Below are 24,204 nucleotides of genomic sequence, written 5' to 3' on the forward strand. Positions count from 1 at the left end.
ATTTAATACCCAGTCAGTATTCAGTTTCTCTGGTGATCTCAAAGATGTCTCTTTACAGTTGCATTTTTTGGTTATGTGTTTTAAGTCTCTCTTATCCTTTTTTTCCCTCTTTATAACATTGACCAGTTGGGAAAACCAGTCATATGTGCTGTGGAATGTCCCACGTTCTGGGGTTGGCTGACTTCGGCTTTACTTGTTCAACTTGTTCCTCTAAGTCCTGTGTTTCCTGCAAACTGCTTAGAGCTTTAGGCTCCATTAGATTCAAGTTAAGTTTCTAAATTAACTCCATAGGTGGCGCTGTGAACTTTCTGTTGAATGGTATAAACCAACATTCTAATGTCTTGTCACACTTTGTGATGTTGATTTATTAGTGGGTTCAGGTAGTGAAAGCCTCCATGAGTTCTCCATGAGTTTCATCTACTAGTTTTGGCAGCATTTGTTGATCATTGCCTAGAACCACGGTTTCGTTAGGTGTTGTAAAACGAGATCTTTCTCATTCCATCATTCTTTCTACTTTTATTAAATGGAATTCTATAAACAAGATTGTTCCTTCAGAAACCACCTGGTTACCCTGAACTATATAGTTTATATAGGAAAGGCAGAATAATTCCGTGATTCTTTTTCTTTATCAGTTTTTAAAGTAATGAGTTGATGTCCTAACAACTTTCAGTAGTGACCATTGACTTTTATCTGAGGTATCATGAACTCATTGATTTTTATATGTGTGTGTGTGTGTGTGTGTGTATTTTTTTTTCTCCCCCAAATTGATTTATTGCATCATTAAAATGTACAAGCATGTCTTGGGAATCATCCTGTAGCTTGTTTCTGTAGCCGGACAACTCTTAGATCTTATTCATCAGCCTGCCAAACTGTTCCTTTTTCAGAAACATAGATACCATCCCCAAATTTTCCAATATCCATATTTGTGGCTTACTGGATTAAAGCAGTTGAATTTGAGAACAAGTTCAATGTGGTTTCCTTCAAGGATTAACTCATCTTTCTGGGCTAAGATAGTGAACAAGTAACACCTGGCCTCATTTGAACTCTACGGATGTATTTTTCACCCAATAAATTTTGGATTTCAACAAGAGACCCATTCTCCTGAATAAGGACATTGACGGGGAAGTGAGCACACACAGATCTCATCTTGTAACAGAAGCCCAGTGTAACACCCTTGATCGTGTTCTGTACATGACTACAGATAGTACGAACAGTAGCCAGTTCCTTTCTATATCCCTACTGTTTGTCAACCTAGAGTCTCTTTTTATTTCCAAGGAGACTGAGCTCTACATTGATGTGATTGAAATCCCTCTGCAGGGTTCTCCTTGGGTCCTTCACTATAACTGTGCATCCATTCAGAGTGATGTCAACATTTTCTGGAATGTTGATGGTCTGATTGCTGAGAATTGGTCTTCATTCTTACAGTAGATGCAGCAAAACCAGATTTTTATATATTTTTGTGTTTCAATCCATTATACAGTAGCATACATTCCTTATCCATCATACATTCCTATGATAAAGTTTAATTTATAAATTAGGCACAGTAAGATATTAACAATAACTAATAATGAAATAGAACAATTAAGAAAAATAAGGATGGATAGCTGGTTAGCTCAGTTTGTTAGAGCACAGTGTTGTAACATCAAGGTCAAGGGTTCAGATCCTCCTCCAGGTCAGCTGCCGAGAAAGAAAAAATAAAAGTTACTTGAACACAAGCCCTGAGATACCCGCCCCAGCTCTGATAACCGAGATAGCTACTAAGTGATTAACGGACAGGCAGGTAGTGGGTACAGCATGGATATGCTGGGTACAGCATGGATATGCTGGGTACAGCATGGATATGCTGAACTAAAAGATGATTCATATCCCAAAGCAGGAGAGCATGAGATTTCATCATAGTACTCAGAACTGCACTCAAAACTTACGAATTGTTTATTTCTGGAATTTTCTGTTTAATATTTTCGGACGGAGGTTGACCATGGGTAACAAACTGCAGAAAGTGAAACCACAGTTAAGGGGAGATTACTGTTTTCATTATTTCTTTTGATGCTCTGATTATTCTATTTTAGGCCAGTGGGAGCCTCTTCAGATTAGCCCATTTGTCTTTGAAATTACCTTATTATTCTATTATAGCAAGGAAACTTCTTGCTTTTTGGCACAGTTTTTTCCAGGCTTATATTATAAATTTCTACTCTGGAACAGGAATCAGGCATTTCTCTAATGAGCCTTGATTCCTTTTAATAGGAATGACTTTTAAGGAAGAGAGTATATTAGGTTCTAGTGGTATTTATTGGTATATTGAATTTGTTATTTACTCCAGGTATTTTCAATGAACAGACAGGAAATATGAGTTCATATTGTTAATTCCAATTCAAATTGAAGATTTCAAGGTTTATACTTATATCACTTTTCTCTTGTGTTGAAAACCTTGGTTCCTAATGACATTAACTTAATTACTTCTTTGTATGCCTAAAATAATTCAAAATAACAGCACCTATACTATTAAGAACATTAAGACTACTGAATGCAGTTTTCTTTTTTGTACTTTTTATCCTTAGATATGTCACACTAGATAGATATGATCAGTCAAAATCTTGTTTTAAAGACACCTGAAATAATTCTTTTTTTCTGTGTGGTTATGCCTTCAACATATTAAACATTTGGATTCATTCATTTCAGTATTTTTTCCCCTCACTTTTTAGGAATTGTTCCCTTTTTCCTTCTAATTTATTGTTTTTAATTACATAAAACTTTTACATTCTTTCACAGTCAAAACTAATAAGGTGAATATACAGAAATCTCACTTTTATACCTGTATGCTTGGAAAAAAAAAAAAAAAAAACCTCCCTGAGGACATTCCTGTGGAATTCTATAGAGGATTTTTTTTTCCTACTTATAGTGTAGACTGAGAAAACTAAATTCTTTTGTTGTTTCTGTTTGCTAGCTGATGAGTTTTTTCCTAGTTCATTCCTTGATTCAAGGTGTAATTCTTCAAGAGTTTGCTTTAAGTGGGGTTCTAAGGACCAACTTGCCACTTTGTATAGGCTGAAGGCTTCATCTCCCATCCTCTGCTTGGTTGTTTTAAAAAAAAAAAAAAATCAAACCTTATAGATTTTGATTCAGGTGACTGCCTCTGGGGTAAATGCAGCTTCACCTCAGTTTACCTCTCTGGGTTTCAACTTCCTTTTTAGTTTTGGCCCCAGGAAATTTGCTTAATTCTTGTGAACTTGGCTATAGTATAAATAGATAATTGTTACATTTTATCCAGCATTTCTAGGTGTTTTATGTCAGATGCTTTTTTTTTTCTTCATAATATCTGGTTCAGAAGTAATTCTCTCTCTATTACTTACTTAACATGGTATAAACCAAAATCAATATAAAGTACTCAGAGCCTGTAAAATCCCCAAGCAACTCATCTGATTTATTGTTTATAAAGATGGAATGTTTTGTGGTTTCGTTCTGTGCATATCATTCAGTTATGCATTTTACATTTCTTTTGTTTGTTTTTTGCTGTTGTGACACTATTTTTTTATTTAATGTTTAGATAGAAAATAATTTTTCTCAACATAGAAATGAAGGGAAAACATCACAAATTAAAGTCAGTTGATAAGGAGCAAATTCAACACTCAAGGATTAACATCCTAATGCAAAAAGAACTCTTAAAAAAATGAATTAGAAAAATCTAAGCAAAAATTTGGTGAAGGACATGAGCAGATAAGTCACACACCCCAAAGAAACACATGTGACTAATAAGCACATTCTAAGATGTTGCTGTAGGGGGGCTGAGGCCCACAGCCCCCATCTCAGAACCCTGAGTGGCTGGCTCTGTTGCTTCACATTTATTTCTTTCTATAGTTCTTTTCCTGTTTTTTCTTTGTTCTTTTAAAAGTGATAATGGTAATTGTACAATATTTGAAAAGGTAAAAAGGTATAAAGATTTAAGAAACAACTAAATGGTAATCCTCCCACCAAGGTAACAATTTAACATTTGACATACTTCTGTCTAGATTTTTCTGGCTTTCCTATATGGCACTTGAAATTGTCTTTGTTAATAAAAAATACCGTTCTATTATGTTGACATATCTGCCTATATATTTCCTTACTTTTAGCTTATTATAATTTTTTGCTATAATATTTGGGTCATCTACAAAAATCTTTTATACCAGAGGTTTTCTCCCCAACCCCAGTATTAAATCTCAAGGAAACTGAAAAAGAGTAGTATCAAGTCATAGGGTATAAAGTTATTATTCTTGTCTCATGTTGCTAAATTTCTTAAAAGCAAAGTTACCAGTTTACATTGCTGCCTCCTCCCACTATTAAGTTTTGCCATTTATTGGTATAATATCAGGAGCTCAAACTTCTGGAGGTGTATTGAGCAGATTCAAATTCTGGCTCTTAAATATGTGACCTTGGGCACTTTAATTAACCCCTCTCTTCCTCAGTTCCTTATTTGTAATAGGATTGTTTTGAGGAAACAATCTTATTTGAAGTGACAAATGCCTGGCACATAGTAAGACCTCAATAAATGTATGCCATTATTTAAATATACTTTTCTTCATGATTATTTTAATTTCATATTTCTTTAATGATTAATGAGGCTACATATTTTCCCAAGGGTTTTGGTTTTCTATTTACAGTTTATCTCATGCGAACTGTCAAATATCTTCTTAAGATAGAACTTTCACTTTAGAAACCAGTTGACATACACCAAAAGCACAAGTGATAAAACGTTAAAATTGGACTTCATCAAAATTAAAATTTTGTGCTTCAGAGTACACCATCAATCAAGAAAGTGAAAAGACAACCCATGGAATGGGAAAAAGTATTTGAAAATCATATAGCTGTCAAGGAACTGGTATCCAGAATATGTAAAGAACTCTAACATATAAATAATAAAAAGACAATCAGTTTTTTATATGGGCAAAATATGTGAATAAACATTTTCCCAAAGATATACAAATGGACAATAAGCACATGAAAAGGTGCTCCACATCAGTAGCCATTAGGGAACTGCAAAGCAAAACCACAATGAAATACCACTTCATACTTACCAGAACGTCTATAATATAAAAGGACAATAGCAAATATTGGCGAGGAGGATGTGGAGAAAATGGAATTTCATACATTGCTGGTGAGAATGTAAAATGGTGTAGCCACTTTGGAAAACAGTTTGGCACTTCCTCAAAATGTTAAACATAGAGTTGCCATAGGACCCAGAAGTTCCACTTCTAGGTATATACTTGAGACATGAAAACATATATCCACACAAAAACTTGTATACAAACGTTCATAGTAGGGTTAGAAAACCAAGAAAGTGGTAACAACTCAAATGTTCATCAACTGATAAACAAAATGTGGGATACTTCAAAAAGTTTGTGGAAACATCAGTGTAAAAAAAATGATTAAAAAACTGTCAAAGGAGCTCAGTAGATATTTCTGAAAGGAAGACGTACAAATGGTTGAAAGGTATATGAAAAAATCCTCAACATCAGAAAGCATCAGGGAAATGCAAATCAAAACCACTGAGATATCATTTCACCCAAATTAGATTGGGTATTATCAAAAAGGACAGAAAATAAATGCTGGCGAGGATGCAGAAAAAGGGAAATCCTTCTACATCGTTTGTGGGTCTGCAAGTTGGTACAGCCTTTATGGAAAACAATACAGAAGTTTCTCATGATCCAGCAATCCCACTACTGGGTATATACCCAAAGGAATGAAAATCATCATGTCGAAGAGAAACCTGCATTCATATTTATCACAGCTCTATTTATAGTAGCCAAAATATGGAACCAATGTAAATGTCCATCAGCAGATGACTGGATGAAGAAAATGTGGCATATATACATGATGGAATATTACTCAGCCATAAAAAAGAACGAAATTCTGCCATTTGTAGCAACATGGATGAGATTGGAGATTTAACATAATTTTATGTTAAGTGAAATAAGCCAGACACAAAGAGAAATACCACATGACCCATGTCCTCACCCATAATTGGGAGCTAAGAAAGAGATAGGGAGGGAGGGAGGGCGGGAAAGAGGGAGAGACAGAGAGTAGAGAGAAAGAAAGAAACAAACAACAAACACAATAAAATGTTGAACTTTCCGAAGGAGAGAACAGAACTGTGGTTACTAGAGGGGGGAAAGGAGGGAGGGGGCTTAGGGAGAAATCGATTAATGGACAGAAAGAATGAGTATGTTTTGTAATGATGAATATTTTAATTATCCTGATCATCACATATAATACACAAATACTGATAGTCAATTCTGTACCCCACACTATATCCCATAAATATATATAATCAATTATGTTTCAATTTTTAAAAGTTTGTGGAAAAATAGAATTGTAAGATAATACAAGTCCTTCCATGAACTTTTTGAAGACCCCTCATGTCCATATAATGGATTATTATTTGGCAATAAAAATGATTCTCCAACATGGATGTACCTTGAAAATATTATCTTGAGTGAGAGTAGTCAGTTACAAAAGACCACATATTATATGATTCCATTTATATGAAATGTCCAGAATAGACATATCTATGGAGACACAAAGTAGATTAGTGATTGTCTAGAGCTTCAGCGAGTTAGGGGAGGTAATGGGAAGCTACTGCTAATGGTTACGGGGTTTCTTTTTGGTTTCAGAAAAATGTTCTAAAATTTGATTGTGGTGATGGTTGCACAACTCTGTAAATATACTGTGAACTATTGTAATCTTTAAATGGGTGAACTTTATGGTATTTAAATTAACCACTAATGCTGTTTTAAAGAAAGAAACAAACTAGTTGGCAGATTGAAATCTCTTCTGTACATTCATCTTTTGCCCAGATTCTTGGTTCGGAGTAAGATAGATATATTTCATATGGTGATTCCTGCTGTGTTAAAAATAGCATATTTAAACTTAACTGATATTTCATTTTGATAAGACGGCTGATAATTTAAGTCTTGGATTCTCTAGGTCCCACATCCCCTATTACCAGCTGTGTGATTCATATTATGCTACATTATCTTGTAGATTGTTCCTTTGTTTATAAAATTAGGATAATTTTTGCTTTTCCTACCTCATAGGATTGTTGCAAAGTTCAAATGAAAGTGAGATAGAATTTTGAAGGTTGTATAGGCTATAAATGAAGATTTCTAAAGTTCTCTGTATTTTCTTTTCATAGGAGTAAAACACAAATCTTTTCTAACAGCCGAGGACTGCTTTGAGTTGGGCAAAGTGGCCTATACAGAAGCAGATTATTATCATACTGAACTGTGGATGGAACAGGCCCTAAGGCAGCTGGATGAAGGCGAGGTTTCTACCATAGATAAAGTCTCTGTTCTAGATTATTTAAGTTATGCAGTATACCAGCAGGGAGACCTGGATAAGGCACTTATGCTCACAAAGAAACTTCTTGAACTAGGTAGGTTTTCTGGGCTAATTTAAGGGTATAGTTGTATTGGGGAATATATATTATTTCTCTGTCTGCATATCTGATTTATCCATTCATCCATATACCTTTGGTACTTTTCATTTGTTAGAAGTCAGGAGCTTATCTATCAGACATTTGCTCACCTAACAGAACTGATATCGGAGGAGAGGGTGTGGGAAGGCCCCGTAACCAGCCTCAACACACCCTGTTCTCTAGCAGGTTCTTGACTCTGCCGCAGGAAAGAATTCAAGGACAGAGTCACAGTACAAAGTGAAAACAGATTTAATGTAACGGTTAAGTACAGGCTTCACGGAGAAAGTGTGACCTAGCTCCAGAGACTGAGCAGGGTCTGCACCAAGTTTAATATAGAAGTAAGAAATGCACACTTAACGTTTAGTGCGAAGTGTAGGCTGGCTTGAGAGTGAACCAACAGCCTCTTAAGTTCAACACAAAAGTAAAGTATACACACGTCTCCCGGCAAAGTGTGGGTGGCTCCAGGAAATTGGGCAACCAACAGCAGCAAGTGTAATACAAAAGTAAGATATATGCATTTACAGACAAAGTGCAGGCTGGTCCCAGAGTGAATATCCGCTTCTAAAGGCAAGTTTGATACAAAAAAGAAATATACACCTCAGGTGGACAACAGGCTGGCCTTAAAGAGAGTGAGCAGCAGCAGCCCTGCCTTCTACCAGGATTCAACTTTTATAGTTTTGCTATCTGATAGTAGTAATGCTGTCTAATGATTATTTAAGGGGGTGGCTCTCAGTTATGTAATAAAGTTTTGCACATGCCCATTTTGTCTCTTTTTAGAGCCTGCTCATTGGTCAAATTCTAACATACCTACTGGAAAACACCTAGAATATTCAGTGCCCTCCAGTGCCTCTCGTGGAAGGATTAAAGGATAAAGTCCCCTCCACTGAGCATGTTCAGTTGTTGGGGTTATCTAGCTCCTTTTTACTGAGCATGCTCAGCTGTTGGAGTGATACAAATCTGCCCTTTGTGGTCTCAATTTCCCTGTGTCGGTGCCGAAAATAGATGCAATGAGCAACAGTAACTCTCCTCTAGAGAAGGGCCTAGAAGACAGGCCTAAGCCTTGGGGAATGACTTGAAACTCAGAGGAGTGTCCTAAAACCCAGACCCAGAGAAACTGAGCATCTCCTATCTCAGTACCACAATGACGGGTGTGTGTTCTGCATTCTTTAGGAATTTCAAAGGTGGACCTAACCTAGCTAACTTAGTCAAAAATGTTTATTTACAATGTTGCCATATTAAATGTTAACCAATTTTCTTTGAAGGGTGTTTTTGGTTTATTGTATTTCATATTAAAAAATAAAGTCATTTGATATCAATGGACTGAAAATATATTTGGCCGGCATATTCAAATGTTAGAAAAATGAAATCTTATGAAAATTTTACCACTAGTACTTTGAACAGAGATGTAGTGTTGGTCCAAGGACCATGTGCATCAAAATTACTTGCATACTTGTCAGAAGTGAAAATTCTTTGATCTCTACCGCAGTCCTACTAAATCATAATCTCTGGAGATGGAGACCAGAATTCATATGAAAATAAATTCAGGTGACCTTTGGTATACAGTGAAGCTTTAAAACTTTTTTTAAAAATTATTTTTATGAATAGGAAAATATGTTAGAAGAGTCAAACACCTCAAAAGGATCGATCATCTGAAAATGAACCTTTCATGATTTTGTTATTTCTTAGTTGGGTGGATCAGTAAATTGAGATACTAATTCAAGTAACTGGTTTTTCTTTGGCAGCTAGCCAGTACAGGGATGAGAGCCCTGGACCTGGTGTTAGCAACACCACACTCTAATCATCTGAGCTAACTGGGCAGCCCTCAAGTAACATTTTTTTTTTCCCCAGTATTTTCCTCCTGATTTAAAGTGTACTTTGTACTCATTGTAGAAAATTTATCAAAACAGAAAAAGATTTAGAATAGTCATCCATAAGCCAGCCACCCAAAGATACACACAAATTTTTGTTTCCTTGTAGTATAGACCCCCCTCCGCCTCCCACACACTTTATTTTTTTAAATAGAAAATTAGGCTTATGTTGTATATGTATCATAACATATTGGAAGCAGTTTCTGAAGGACAAAAATATTTAACAGTATATGGCTAGATTTCCTAAACATTTCAATTAATTTCACAATTGAAGTCTCTACATACTGTTCTGACTTTTTAAATTTTTATGTGTGTATGTGGTTGTTTGGACTTTTTTTCTCTCCGGTATGGGCAGTATAGTCCTCTTTTCTCTAAAAGGGAGCTAAAAATTATGGCTAGCAATTCAGAGGCAATTAGTGGAGTGTGGCTTATTTGAAAATTATACCATTAGTTTCCCTTTTCCTTCTTACTTTGAAATTTGGGACTGAAATCCACTCAGCCTCAGAAGTAGGCTATGTTCCGCATTTATATCTGTGGTAAAAGTTGTTTTTGAACTATGTATGCTCTGTCTTCCCCATGGTGATTACCTTTCAGTCACAGGAAAATCTCTTCCATTGCTTAAAATAAGTAGGATGAGTAAGATTTTAAAATCCATTAGGCAGCAAATTAAACATAGTTAATTCATCTGAGTAGTAAGTTCTCATAGTATAAGCAATAGTTGCTACCTTGAAATAAATGGCTGTTCTGTCTCCAGAACTGTTTGTATTTAGGTTGACTATATGTCCTGATTTATTGGGGGCAGTATAAATTTATACCTATTGTTTTGGTATAATTTTTATTAGTGCTTCCTCTCACTCTCAAAAGCGTCTTGGTTTGAAAGATAAATGATATATTTCCTGTTTTTATATTACTGTATTCTAATACTTGAACAACTATAAACTTTCTCCTCTAATAGATCCTGAACATCAGAGAGCTAATGGTAACTTAAAATATTTTGAGTATATAATGGCTAAAGAAAAAGATACCAATAAGTCTGCTTCAGATGACCAATCTGATCAGAAAGCCACACCGAAGAAAAAAGGGGCCACTGTGGATTACCTGCCAGAGAGACAGAAGTACGAAATGCTGTGCCGTGGGGAGGGTATCAAAATGGTAAAGTGGCAAAGCCAATTGTGTGTGTGTGTGTGAGAATGTTTATACATTGTTCTAGAGAGAATCAGAGTTCTTGTATATTTAAGCCTATGTGGTAAAAATCAGAATGACTGCATAAAATATTACAGGATGCCACATTACCTCACTGTAGATGTCACACTTAATATGCTACAATAGTTAGCAAAATAGCTTTAAAATAAAGCTTGTGAATCATATACCATTACATGCATTTGTGGTAATGTTTCCCTTCTCATAGATCAAAAGAGGTTTATTTTACATATCAAATAAGTTGAGGGGAAGTTTTTCTTATTTAATGCAAAAGATTTCAGCAGTCTTAAGTAGAAATAACACACTATTCTAAGCAATCTTATGAGACATAACAGATCCATCTATATAATAATCTCTTGTGGTTTTGCTTCTAGTCAACCTTGACAAGATTGTTTAATGAAATATTTGAGTCTGTTTAAGAAACACCCAAAATGTAGAAATTTTCAACAAATTTTGACTTTAACATTTATTCTTTAAAAGACCCAAATATACGTATAAATATCCCTTTATTATGTATTTATGTTTATGTATTTATAATTCAGAATGCCAGTTCTTCAGGATGTTAATAGATATTAGGCCAGAAACAAAAAAGTTCCAAGTCTGTTAAACTTTGTTAAACAGTTGAACACAGGTTGTTGTTTAGTCTTAGGATTTCTTAGAGGCTTTTCATGATAATGTGAATTACAGATATGATATACATTGTTTTCCAATATTGATTGGTCATGGAACCTTTTTAAAAAGACTATCACATGGTACTAGTGTTCAAATGAATGTGGGCATACATAGGAGTTAGTGAATTTTTGGAGTAAGTACTTTTAAATATAAGCATTTGGAAAGTGTTTAAATTTTTCTTTACTGCTGATAAAACTCAAGCAGGGCTTTACATTTTGATATTGATGACTGCTGGCAGCCTAACCACTAACAACAAATAAATACATCATATCTATGTTGACACTTGATGGCTAGGTTCATGGACTCTTGGGATGACATGCTTGCTTTTACTTGGGGAGCTAATGAGTAAATACAAGGATAGTAACACTTTGTCAGACTCATTAAACATGTTTTTCCATTTTATTTCTAAATATTTTAGTATGTATCTTTTAAAGATAAGGACTCAAAATAATGATTATATCATTATCACACCTAAAAAAAATTCACAGTAGTTCCATAATATCAAATTCCTAGTGTTCAGATTTCCAAAAGCAATCAGATATTTTTTATTATCCTTAATAACTCTTAAAGGAAGAGAACAAAAATAGAACAATAGGTACAAAACAGGAGTCTGCTAATTTGCCAATTTGTTGATGTGACACATGCATATCAACTCTGCTTTAGATCGAAGGAGCATCCTTTCGCTCAGAATAAATTCATCTCATCATTGTATAGAAGACTTATTTGATATAAAGCTTTGGATTTGACCCTAGGTAAATAAAGTGCATAGAGAATAAACATGAATCATTTGTTTTAGTATATTATTTAATAATTAAAACAAACTAATCATATTCTTGCTTCATATATGACATAATTGTTTAATCAAGAGAAGAATCAGTAATGAAATAACTTGTTTCAGTAATACATAGATGATTGAAGGGAACATTTGTTTTGTTGACTGCTCTATTTTTATATCCCCTCATAAAAACAACTGGCCTCTTTTTTTAATATCCTATTTTCTCTTTTTCAGAGCAACTCATTTTCACCTTTGCTCATAAAAATATTTGTTTTTGTTTTAGGAAAATTTGGTTTGGTTTTGCTTGTTTTTTTCCTTCTGGAAACTTTCTCTTTCCGTAAGCTTCCCAGTTACTTCATGAAGTTTGGAGCAAAGCTGGGCATTCATTTCATATATCCATAAACATTTCATTGTTTCTCTCACACTTATAACACCTGAACTTTATTTTGATGAGAGAAGGGTTAAAGGAAAAACCTTATTTTTTCCCTTAATTAAGGCCTCCCATCTCTTCCCCAGAAAATAATCGTTTTTTTAAAAATCCTGTTTGATGCAAAATATTTGCAGAGTACTACTACTTTTGTGTATTCTTCCGGAGATGCTCTTTTTAGGCTAGCATGATTATTGCTTCTTATCTACATAGGAATAGGTATTACAAATATTATTACTCTGATATATTTATCATTTTCTTAACTTTATGTTTAGACCCCTCGGAGACAAAAAAAACTCTTTTGTCGCTACCATGATGGAAACCGAAATCCTAAATTTATTCTGGCTCCAGCCAAACAGGAGGATGAATGGGACAAGCCTCGTATTATTCGCTTCCATGATATTATTTCTGATGCGGAAATTGAAATTGTCAAAGATCTAGCAAAACCAAGGGTAAGTAATTTTTTCTTTTTTCCTCCTCAATTTATTGTATCTATGTATCAATTTTTTCTTTGTAAGATAACAGAAAGGACAATTGATATGGCAATAACCCCATAGATAGTTTTAGATACTGTTGCCTTGACATAATGGAGTTGTTAACTATATGCTCTATTTATGCCAGTTTTTCTCTGTTATCAATGCAAGTATCATACCCTGCAACTGAGTTTTTTTTTTTTTTAATAGTAAGCATATGCAAAGATTTATTCAAATTATTACTGAGGGAACCAGCAGAATGATAATGCTGATTCAAAGGAAGATATGAGAGATTGAATTTAAAATAGTCTGTGAAATAAAAAGTATGCTGAAGTAAGACTCTAGCTTAGACATAAAACTGGTTAGTGTCCTAAACAGCAATAAAACCACAGTCTTTGGGGTCATCTTTTCCACTAGATGCTATTACTTTGCATTTGCATCAGAAGAAAGTCATTTGCAACTTAATCTTCAACAATTAACATCTAACTTTACAGAATCTGGGTCCTGATTAATAATAAATAGTAAATAATAAGTCAAAGTTATATTTCCCTTGGGCATCAGATGACCCTTAGGAAGGCTTGTTAGGCAGTGCTCTAGAATGGGGGTCAGCAGACAGGGCCACATAGTAAATATTACATCACTGAATATCGTTCTTTGCAACTGAGTTTTAAGCAATGAATTATGAAAATTATAGATGAGATTTTTATTCACACTTAACAAATTTGTGTTTCACCGTCTTCCTGAAAACTTTCCTATATATTATGGAGTCTTTTTATCTCAGAGATTAAAAAACCCAACTTTCTCATTCTTTTAATATTTTTATCTGAAAGAAAACATGAAGTATTTTTCTTCCCTTTTAGGCACATTATTACTACAAAGATTGGGCACGAGTATCATGCTAATTTGAAATGATTATATCATAGTTTTCTGACTTTAACCCACACCATTTGTCTTAATAAGAAAAATAATCTAACATAAACCCAATCCTATAAACTTAGTGTTTAGCATAGAATCTTCTTTTGTGAGAACCTGGGAAAGACTACCCTTTATACTCTTGCCTTTTTTCCCATCAATTTGTTCTTGAAACATATTTGGTCTTATTGATAGTAAAATACAAACTGCTGTCACTTTCATAAAGACATTGTTAGTAAATGCTAGGCATATTTTTGCTCTTATTATTAGCAAATTTTTTTCTGTAAAGGTCAAGATAATAAACATTTTTAGGCTTTGTAGACCACATGGTCTCTGTCACAACTACTCAACTCTGCTGTCATAGTGCAAAAGCAGCCAAAGAAAATATGTAAACGAATGAGTGTTGGCTATATTCCAATAAGATTTTATTTCCAAGAGTAGGTGGCGGGCTGAATTTGGCCTGTGAGCCATAGTTTGCTGACCCTTGCTATATCATAAAGGTTTGAATTACATGAATATCTGTAATGTGAAATAAACTTAGTTTTTTTTAAGTTTTAATATTTTTCCTAATTGGTACTCTGTTTTTTACCAAAGATTACATTATAAATGCAAAAGACTGGTCTGATATATATGGGTGCTAACCATGGGAATTCTTATAAATCTACTGCCAAGCAGAATGTTACTTATAATTACATCATATTCTGTCATTCTCTTTTGAATTCCTTTATTTGCAGTCAATAAACTCAGTAAACCAAAATATCTTGGCAAAATATTAATTAAGAATTCATTTTAGCATGGAGATTAAGTCTTGTATCTCTGGGTTTGAAGGCCTCAGTCTTCAAAGGAGATTCCTCAGTTTGGATTGTTTTTATCAATAAATTCAAGGGCAATGAAATTTTATGCTCTTGTTAACTTCAAAATCATCCTTCCACTTTTAAAAAAAAGTTTAAAATTATTATCTTGGCTATCATTTCTTTCTTACTGTTTTTAACATTTATGAGTTCTTTTCATCTGCCTTTATGCCAAGTCCAAGATTATTTCACTGAATATGTTACTGAATGGGTACCTTGAAGGAAGAAAAGATTGACCTTTAAAACAAATTTTAATAAATGACATTAACCTCTGCAAACAGTTTCATTACTAAAAAAAGAAAAAAATAATAAATTAAAAGTTTTAGGTTATTAACTGTAAATAGCCATTCTTATAACTATAAATTAGACTTCAAGTTTTAGAAATTTTTCTTTTCCTTACTGTCACATCCTCTAACTCTTGAAAGAAATTTAATTTCCAATCTCTTTTGTTTATGTACTCTCCACCCATGCAAAACAAAAACAAATAATATTTTAAGAATACAAAAACTTAAAAAATCAACTGGCTTTCAAGGCCCAACACAAGGTGACTGGAAGTGTATGGAGTTATTTCCTCTTTTCAGCCTCCTTTGTAAAACCCCCAGAATTCTGACTGGTTGGATAAATGTGATTCATTTTTTGTCTTGTAATGCAACTATTTTGATGGTTGGCTTCACAGCTGAGGCGAGCCACCATTTCAAACCCAATAACAGGAGACTTGGAGACGGTACATTACAGAATTAGCAAAAGGTAAGAGATATGTGTGCTGCATATTTTGCCCTCTAATAAGTGTTTTGTACATCCTACAGGAATTATTCATTTAAGGAAAGTAGGTCACTTCAGTCTCCAGCTCAAGTCACCACCTTGCATATAAACAGGATAACGCATGGATAAACTGCTTTGTGTTTCACAGGTCTTTCCCGTTAACTAGAAGTTCCGTTTTCAGTCTTTAATTGGTCTGTTATTTTTAGAGAGTTAATATACTTTTTTCAGATCAGGTATCAAATATGCAGGAAATGGCCTGATAAATATTTTCTTTTTCCCTTTTGTTGCCAAAGGGGGAAACAGAGAAAAAGAAGCAGTCTGGTTAATCTGGAAGTAGTCCTTGCTTATGCGGTTCTCTCACATTCTTATGCTGCAGTGATTCACATCATCCTTCGTGGCGATTGTGTTGGCATTTGTTCGTACATCTTGTAAAATACCATTGTCATTATGGAGTAATCTGTATTCTCTCTGTTGGAATTTTTTGTTTTAAAAACTCCTGCTGACTCAAAAGTTGAAAATGGGAAGAGCTTTTGAGTTCAGTGTTTCAAAAATTACTTGTGAACTTAGTTGCCTTCTACTTCTCCAGAGATACTTAAAGTGTTTTATCTTGGTAATGAATTTGAGACTAGTATTTTTTTTTTCAAAATATTTAAGGAACATTAAACTTCTAGATCTGAGAAAGCTCCTGTGAAACCCACTGCTGTAAATCATTTACATACAACTTCAAATGATTTTTTTGTTAAAAAAAGTGAAAGGACAATAAATCTACAACAAAAATCTGTCAACACATTTTCTCTTGATTTGGACATGGCTGTTCTCATTGCCACCTTTCTAAATGTTTTTGCTGATTTGAAACCATTACCTATCATCAGACCAATCCGAACCCTTCCAATCACCTGTGGCTTGGCAAAACAAAACAAAATGAACAAAAGGCCCAAATTGCCTGCTACTGGAGTAAGTCCTTGTCCTTTCTCTTTTTTTGTAGCTGAGCCGAGCTACAGTACATGACCCTGAGACTGGAAAATTGACCACAGCACAGTACAGAGTATCTAAGAGGTAAGGGAGTAATGGAGAGAACTTCAGCTATAGTTGGACCATTTTCTTTATTGAGAATCTAATTTTCACAAAACCCATGATATGGTTTCTAAGACCTAGGCTGTTAGGCGTAAGTATTTGATATCTGTGCTTGAATTTTCATGATGGACTAATAAGACATGGTTATGAGGCAGTTAATAGAGGTTTTCCAAAGTAATTAATTAAATTACAAAATGACTGGTGAGCCTCCCCAAACCTAACTGATAAGTTGTGTTGTATTGAAGCAAGAGAAATTCCCAAAGACCCTTCATAGAACAAAGCTCTGTAGGAAAACAAGGGTTTAGAAATCTCTGGGTCACCCAATAGTTGTAGGTATTTAGAAAGTAAATGCCTTGAATGACTACATAACAAAGCCTTTGCAAGTCAATCAATTTCAAATTCCTTGCTTTTAACAATGTTTAAAGAGAGTCTAATTAGATTATTAGCTGATAGATACTAAAATAGTTTTAAAAATAAATCACTTTGTAACTTAGGTATATAAGTTGAAAGGAGCTCCCAGAATTGAGTAACATTATTCTAAGAAAACTCCTTTTCCATATACATACCCATGTGAAGGTTTCTCAGCACTAATAAAAATGAAAAGAGGAGTTTATGACTGAGACCCCTATATTAACAAGAGAAAAGCATACAGATTTATTTAATGTAAGTTTTACATGACACAAGAGCCTTCAGAAATGAAGACCTAAAGAAACAGGAAACGTGTCATGCAGAAGTATGATTGGACAAAGGAGGTATGACCAACCAGTGATAAACTGGAGGGAACTTAGCAAGCCGTTTGTTCCGATACTTCTTGGTGTCTCTGTATGTTGGAGGATAAGAATATTCCTTCCCTCTGAGCATAGGGGTGTACCTCTGGAATGAAAGTCTTATGATCTATTTCAAAGGAAGGTCAGAGAATTCTTTTATGTACTGATTCAGAGGAGATGAGTGGGAGAAGGTCGTAATCTTCCCACTTAACGCTGTTTCCTCAAATGCCAAGATGCCATATTTTGGGGTAGAGTGCCCTGAACCCCATGAAAAGACATTAAAAAAAATTAAATTGGCCATTATCTTGTTTTGATTTTAATGATAGGAACAATTATCCTTAAGAAACAGTAATAGGTGGTAAGGATTTGCAGAAATGAGTTTTTGGAGTTTTTTGGGGGGGGTGGCTGTCTAGTATTTTTTTTTCAAAATATTTAAGGAACATTAAACTTCTAGATCTGAGAAAGCTCCTGTGAAACCCACTGCTGTAAATCATTTACATACAACTTCAAATGATTTTAAGTAAGCCCTAATTTTAAGTAAGCTTAAGCTAATGTTCATTCTATTGCAGAACCTTATTCATGTCTAAAAAAATTAATCCCTTCTTTAAAAAAAAAAAAAAACTTAAGCTGTTATATTTTGTCAGAGATTATTGCATACTTTGAAACATTTTTACTGTCATAAGGTTTGTAAGTATCTAAGTTCTCCGTATTTGGATGCTTCTAGGAAGGATATACAATAAAATTTCATGAATTCAGTGTTTTGAAGACATTTTGGGGAAATTTTCTGTATATACAATGGACCTTTTGAAGGAATGTCCAGCCCACAGAGTCACTGGGCTCTTGCCAACAAGTCAAAATAAATTACTCTTGGAAGGTGATCTACAAACTTTTTTTCTTAAACTTATTTTAAAGATATTCTAGTGTTATAGCTCTGAGAAGCAGCTTTATTGGATTTTTGAGAAAGACAAAAATATAAAGGTACTTTATGTTATAAATGGCAGCAGAAGGCATTTAGCGCTAGCACTGGAAACATTAGAAGACTCTAAGTAACACCAGAATACATTCATCCGATCTTGGCAAAGTGTGTGTGTGTGTGTGTGTGTGTGTGTGTGTGTGTGTGTGTTTGTGTGTGTGTGTAAAATAACCTAGTGAAAAAGGAATTTCGTAGCACAGTGACTTTAAATCTTTACTTTTAAGGAAAATTGTTCAGCAACCCTTTTAAAAATAAAAATATGTATTGAGAGACAAGTCTGAAAGGAGGAGCTTGCCCCCTAAAATATCCAGTATATTTCATATTTTAACAAAAAGTTTTTACTATTTTGGGAATTTAAAAACTATGTCAGACATTTTCTACCCATCACTGTAAATCTGAATATTGAAGACTTCTACAAATGAAATAAATGAATGTTTTATGCTTCTTTTATAAATTGTAAGATAAATTATAAGAAAAAGTCATCTCAACTGCAAAATGGAAGACAATTTATGTGTTCTGTTGTCAGTTAATTTATAATCCCTTTTGCTGGGAATACCTGTATTTTGAAAAGTTCAGAAGGGAATTTCAAATATCTGTGTTTTGAGAAATTTCTAAGTGCTTACATCGTATTCTGTGAAGTAAAAATTTGTTCCAGTATTTCAGCAAATAGAAATTTCTTTGAATTCTTACACAATATATGTGTAGAAATCCTTTACTGTTTAAAAAATATAAAACGAAAAAGTTTTTGTTTATTACTGACTGTTAACTTTTGGCAAGTCATCTCTGACTTTTCCAATATTAAAAACAAATAAACAAAAAACTTAAAAATTTACTACAGCTTATCAGTGGAAAAGTTAATAATTTTGGCTAGATCAGAAAAATAGAATTTTAGTATCTGAAAAGTAAACATTCAGTTATGTGCTCTGAAAAGACAGGTGAGCTCATAAAGTTCAGTTAAAGTAATATAAATAATGATGTATGCAAATAATCTGTTAAGGTTGGTACAAAAAGGTTCTGTGATTCTGGTGGGTTATTCATGGAAATGGTTTTCATTTTTTTACTCTGAAGTAATGATTTCCTACAATATGATATATGATATAAATATGATATTTATAATATATTGATACTTAAGACTTAATTTACCCATGCTAATAAGGAGCAAATATAGTATAAACATATAATATTTTTATAATATATAAGCAAATACAAGTAGTTTTGAATGATTTCAGACTTTTTTTTAATTGACATAACTTTTAACAACACTGCCCTCTGATGAGTTGAACAGTAGTTCTCAGACTGAAATAACTGAAATGGAAAGATCAGTAGGGTTATTGTATAATTATACCACCAAGAAGCAAAGGGACTGGGTAATTCTATGTTTAGATGGGTAGCCCTTGCTAATTATTAAGCACTTAGAGAAGAGTTATTGGAAATTTTGCCCTCTGTAATTGGTACTTTGGACACTGAATTATCTTTTGCCTTTGCAAAAAAACACGTAATGGTTTTATATTAGCTAATTTTTTCACATCTGTGTTGAGTTAGAAAAGGTAGTGATAGTGTTCAAATTATATTACTGACATTTTTCTTTGGAGGTTTTGTACCAATCTACAGAACCTTCAAAATGGTATTATCTATTTACTTGAGCATGCCTTCCTTACTCATTTATTAGAAATACAGTCATGCTGTGCAAAAATGTTGCTCCTTATTCAAATAAAGCATTTCAGTGATATTTTTAAAAATCATATGTTAAAAGAATAATAAAGTTTTTTTAAAAAAACAGCAGAAACGCATTAGGAAGGAAAAAGTGTAGAAACATTCATTGAATGTACAACTTAGCAGTCAGGTCCTGTCATTGAGGCCAAAAGGAAGATATTTTGTGCTATTTAGTTTTTAATGGAAAAAAGAGACATATAAAGTTATTTGAAGAAAAGGTTCTTTTTCTCTCATGGAACTAAATTGTGTTTTATGGGAAAAACACTGTATAACTTAGTTGACATTTTCAATTATAATTGTACAAAAGAAATGATCTTCAAATGATTTTTACTATTAAATGCTATAACTTTAAATTCTAACTCAGTTAAAGAACTAAGTACTAGAAGAAAGAAACCTTGACTTCTGATGAGTTAAGTTAATGCAGGACTTCCAGATCCTAGAAGAATGGACAGTTAACGTACATTACAGTATATTTGTGTCCACTAAACTTTTAGCAGTGTTACGATAATGTAAAGTCAGAGCTAAGTTGTTAGACTGCCCTATAGGTCTACAATAATGTCACTGAAGACAAATTAGCAATAACGGTTTGTTAAGGATGGGATCTAGATGAATAAAATGTTTTAAATGAATGTAGCTCTTCAGCTAAGAAGAGTCTTACTATATTTTGGAGAGGTTTTCACATGAAAGTCAAATTAAGTGAAGTAACATACCATGCATCAGTAGAATTCATTTTCCTCTATAATGACCGCAACAGAACCACAGTTAAGATGACAGGTTTTTTTAACCTACAGTCATCATTGACGTTAACCTCTAAGCTGCAAATCTTCCGTTGAGATCTTTTATGATATAACAACAAGTGCAAGTTAAAACTTTTTTAAAAAATTTAAGCTATTAAAATACTTTTGCCCCTAAGATTGGCAAAGAATAAAAAGATTGATACTAGCAAGGATTTTATGAAATGGGTAGTTATAAATCACTACAACTTTTTCAGAGGGCAATTTCACATATATCAAAATGTAAAAGTCATTTAGCAATTCTGTATCTGGAAATTGATCCTACAGAGATATTCCCACAATTGTGCAAAGATATAGATACAGAAATTTTTCTTACAATATTGTTTGTAATACAGAAAAACTAGAAATAACCATATTTAACCAGTACTTTATTGATAGACTTTCATGGTCATTCCTGGAATTAAAGGTATTTTATTTTAAAAAGAAAAGCAGTAGTTTAGAAAGCAGTGAGGAATGGGAATGTAAAGTGGTATAACTGTAGTAGAAAACAATTTGGTGGTTTCTGAAAAAATTAAACACAGGATTACCATATGACCCAGCAATTCCATTTCTAGGTATATACCCAAAAGAATTGAAAGCGAAGAATAAACAAATTTGCACACCAGTGTTGATAGCAGCATTATTCACAATAGCCAAAAGGCAGGAGCAGCCCAAATGTCCATCAACAGATGAATGGATAAACGTGTGTATGTACAGATAATAGAATATTATTCAGCCTTAAAAAGGAATGAAATTCTGAAACCTGGATGAACTTTGAAAACATTATGCTAAGTGAAATAAGCCAGACATACCAAATATGATTCTTATTATAGGCGGTACCTAGAAATTACCAAGTGTTGTGGGGAGGGAGAGATGGGGAATTATTGTTTAATGGGTATTGTATTTCTGTTTGGGATGATGAAAAATTTCTAGAAATGTATAGTGGTAGTGGTTGTACAACATTGTCAATGTTCTTGATACCACTGAATTATATACTTAAAAATGGCCAAAATGGTAAATTTTATGTCATGTATATTTTACCATAATTAAAAAAAAATAGTTGAAAGGGTTAATTTTATGTTATGCATATTTTACCACAATATTTTTAAAAATGAGGTAGTGTTATATTGGATTGACTTAGAAAGATGCCAGTAGTATTTTCAGGGGAAGAAAGTGTATGTGTATGTGGAGGTGGGAGATTGGAGGGTGGGTGGATTACTCTTTTTTTTTTTTTTTTTTTTTTGAGAATTTCTCTCTATATTTGTTTATAAAGAGGGAAAAAGATGTTGAATATATATACATATTTGTTAATAGTGTTTACCTATGCGGAGTAGGACTAGGGAAGGAACTTCATACATTTTTATAGTGTTCCAAGTTTTTATAATAAACATTTCTTTTTTATAAAACAGCGTTATTGAGATATAATTCACATACCATCCAATTCACCCATTTAAAGCATACAGTCCAGTGGCTTTTAGTGTATTCAGAGCATTGTGCATCCTCATCACAATCAATTTCACAACATTTTCATCACCCCCTAAAGAAACTTCATACTCCTTAGCTATAACCACTCAATCCCCTGTCGTGACCCTAGGCAACCACTGATTTCCTTTGTCTTTATGAATTTACCTATTGCTGTTATTTCAGATAAACAGAATCATCTAAATGTGGCCTTTTTTATCTGGTTTCTTTCAGTTAGCATTATGTTTTCAAGGTTCATTCACATTCAAGCATGTATCAATACTTTATTCCTTTTTGTGGCACAATAATATTCCATTTTATATGTATGTTCATCAGTTGATGGACATTTGAGTTGTTTCCACTTTTTGACTATTATGAGTGATGCTGTTATGAGCAATCGTGTACAAGTTTTTGTGTGAACGTGTAAATTTCTCTTGACTATATACCTAGGAGTAGAATTGCTGGCTCAATTGCTGGAAGGCATTACTGCCACCACCCTCTACCCTCCCAGCCACTAGGCTGATTCCTGTAGTAGCATCAGGCAGGTCCCCACCAAAGTCACTGTGATCCTGTCAAATTATCAAAGGTACCACAAGGTCGATTGCTTTAATGAAGAATATCTTACTTCCTTACATCAAAGACAATGTTAAGATTATCTGCAAAGATACTTCTTTCCTCTTGGAAAGAAGAGGAATGCCAGCAGTATATCAGTCCTTCGAAAAAACAGGCTGAAGAAGATTCCTACCAGGATGGGGCTGTTCTGATCCCTGCAGCCTGGGAATGGGGCAGATGACCTACCACAGATGATCCAGGCTGTAAGGCCGGCCCGTGGCTCACTCGGTAGAGTGCGGTGCTGATGATCCAGGCTGTAGTAGGTAATGTGTGATGGCAGATGTCTCTGGACTGAAAGACTGCGGTACTGAAACAGCTGCAGGGCTACATGTGTAAGGCAACATTCACAACTGAGCACGTGACAGCAGAGTTGTTTGAAGATGTAGTTCCAGCATTCAGGAAATGGAGAGAGGCTGGAACGAAGGTGGATATCTATTCCTCAGGGAGCGTAGAAGCACAGAAACTATTATTTGGGCATTCTACAGAGAGATTCTTGAGCTTGTTGATGATTACTTTGATACCAAAATTGGACACACAGTGGAGAGTGAGAGTTACAGATTACAGACAGCACTGGGTGTTCAATGAACATCTGTTTCTGACAGATATTACTCTAGAGGCTAGTGCTGCCTAGCTGTGATGTGAGACATGGCAATGTGGGACTACAGATGATAAGACTGTAGGTGCATTGTATTCTTCAATGAATTGTACCTACCTCTTCAACCTTGAGAATGATTTCTAAGGAAGACCACACTGTTCCTCAGCGTTTCCCTGTAGTCTAGTTTTATTCTAACGGTAAAAGTAACTTACTTAAAAAAATATATATATATATATACATACACGTATGTATGCAGTGTATATATGTGTATGTTCAGATTACCTTCTGCAGGTATGTAAGTGGAAAAAAGATCTCAATTCAGTGAAACAGAAACGAATCTGTTAAAATCTATTATAGGTAGAAATTGTTCGAAACTTCAACACTTAACCTTATTAAAGGCAAAATGTAGCAGCAGAAGAAAATAATAAAATACAAATGAAATATGTTAGGTTTATGAGGTTGTGTACCAAATGGAAAGCTCGTTTTGAGAAGTTATTCAGAAGCCTTGCTATTTTAAAAACTGGAAGTTTTCAAAGGATTACTCCTACTAATAATTAATTGCCCCTGTTTGATTGTGAGGGAATGAAACTTAGAAAATTACAAAGCTGCATGTCACAATATTTCCCTACCTATATACAAAAGACAAGGGTATTATTTGCTTGTACTCCAAAAGAGAGCAGAATTAGAAAAGAAAACACTTCAGTCTTGAGCAATTGAGTATACGTTATTTAAGAAGAAACTTGCAAAACATCCTTGCACCCACAACAAACAATTGCCTTACTAATGAAAAAGGTGAACAGCTAAAATAGAGATGTGGTATTTAGTATTTCACAAGGGTTTTTTTTT

The 24,204-nt window shown here is 33.9% G+C and overlaps 1 protein-coding gene and 2 pseudogenes across 2 annotated transcripts in view; 2 read left to right on the top strand and 1 right to left on the bottom strand.

Moving 5' to 3' along the window:
• The window catches only part of P4HA1 (prolyl 4-hydroxylase subunit alpha 1), a 67,768-nt gene that overhangs the window by 27,770 nt on the left and 15,794 nt on the right, over positions 1-24,204 (top strand). The window contains exons 6-9 of one of the 2 annotated variants that reach the window (XM_063102440.1): positions 7,169-7,408; positions 10,274-10,470; positions 12,668-12,844; positions 15,305-15,375. In XM_063102440.1, the coding sequence (XP_062958510.1) occupies positions 7,169-7,408; positions 10,274-10,470; positions 12,668-12,844; positions 15,305-15,375 (685 nt within the window). Of the gene's footprint in view, positions 1-7,168; positions 7,409-10,273; positions 10,471-12,667; positions 12,845-15,304; positions 15,376-16,375; positions 16,447-24,204 lie in introns of both variants that reach the window. The other variant, XM_063102439.1, reaches the window with a different exon arrangement.
• LOC134382400 (large ribosomal subunit protein uL6-like) lies at positions 850-3,058 on the bottom strand (annotated as a pseudogene).
• On the top strand, positions 17,190-23,394 carry LOC134382402 (enolase-phosphatase E1-like; annotated as a pseudogene).

This window comes from Cynocephalus volans, chromosome 7 (assembly GCF_027409185.1).
Source record: "Cynocephalus volans isolate mCynVol1 chromosome 7, mCynVol1.pri, whole genome shotgun sequence".
Lineage (NCBI taxonomy): Eukaryota > Metazoa > Chordata > Mammalia > Dermoptera > Cynocephalidae > Cynocephalus > Cynocephalus volans.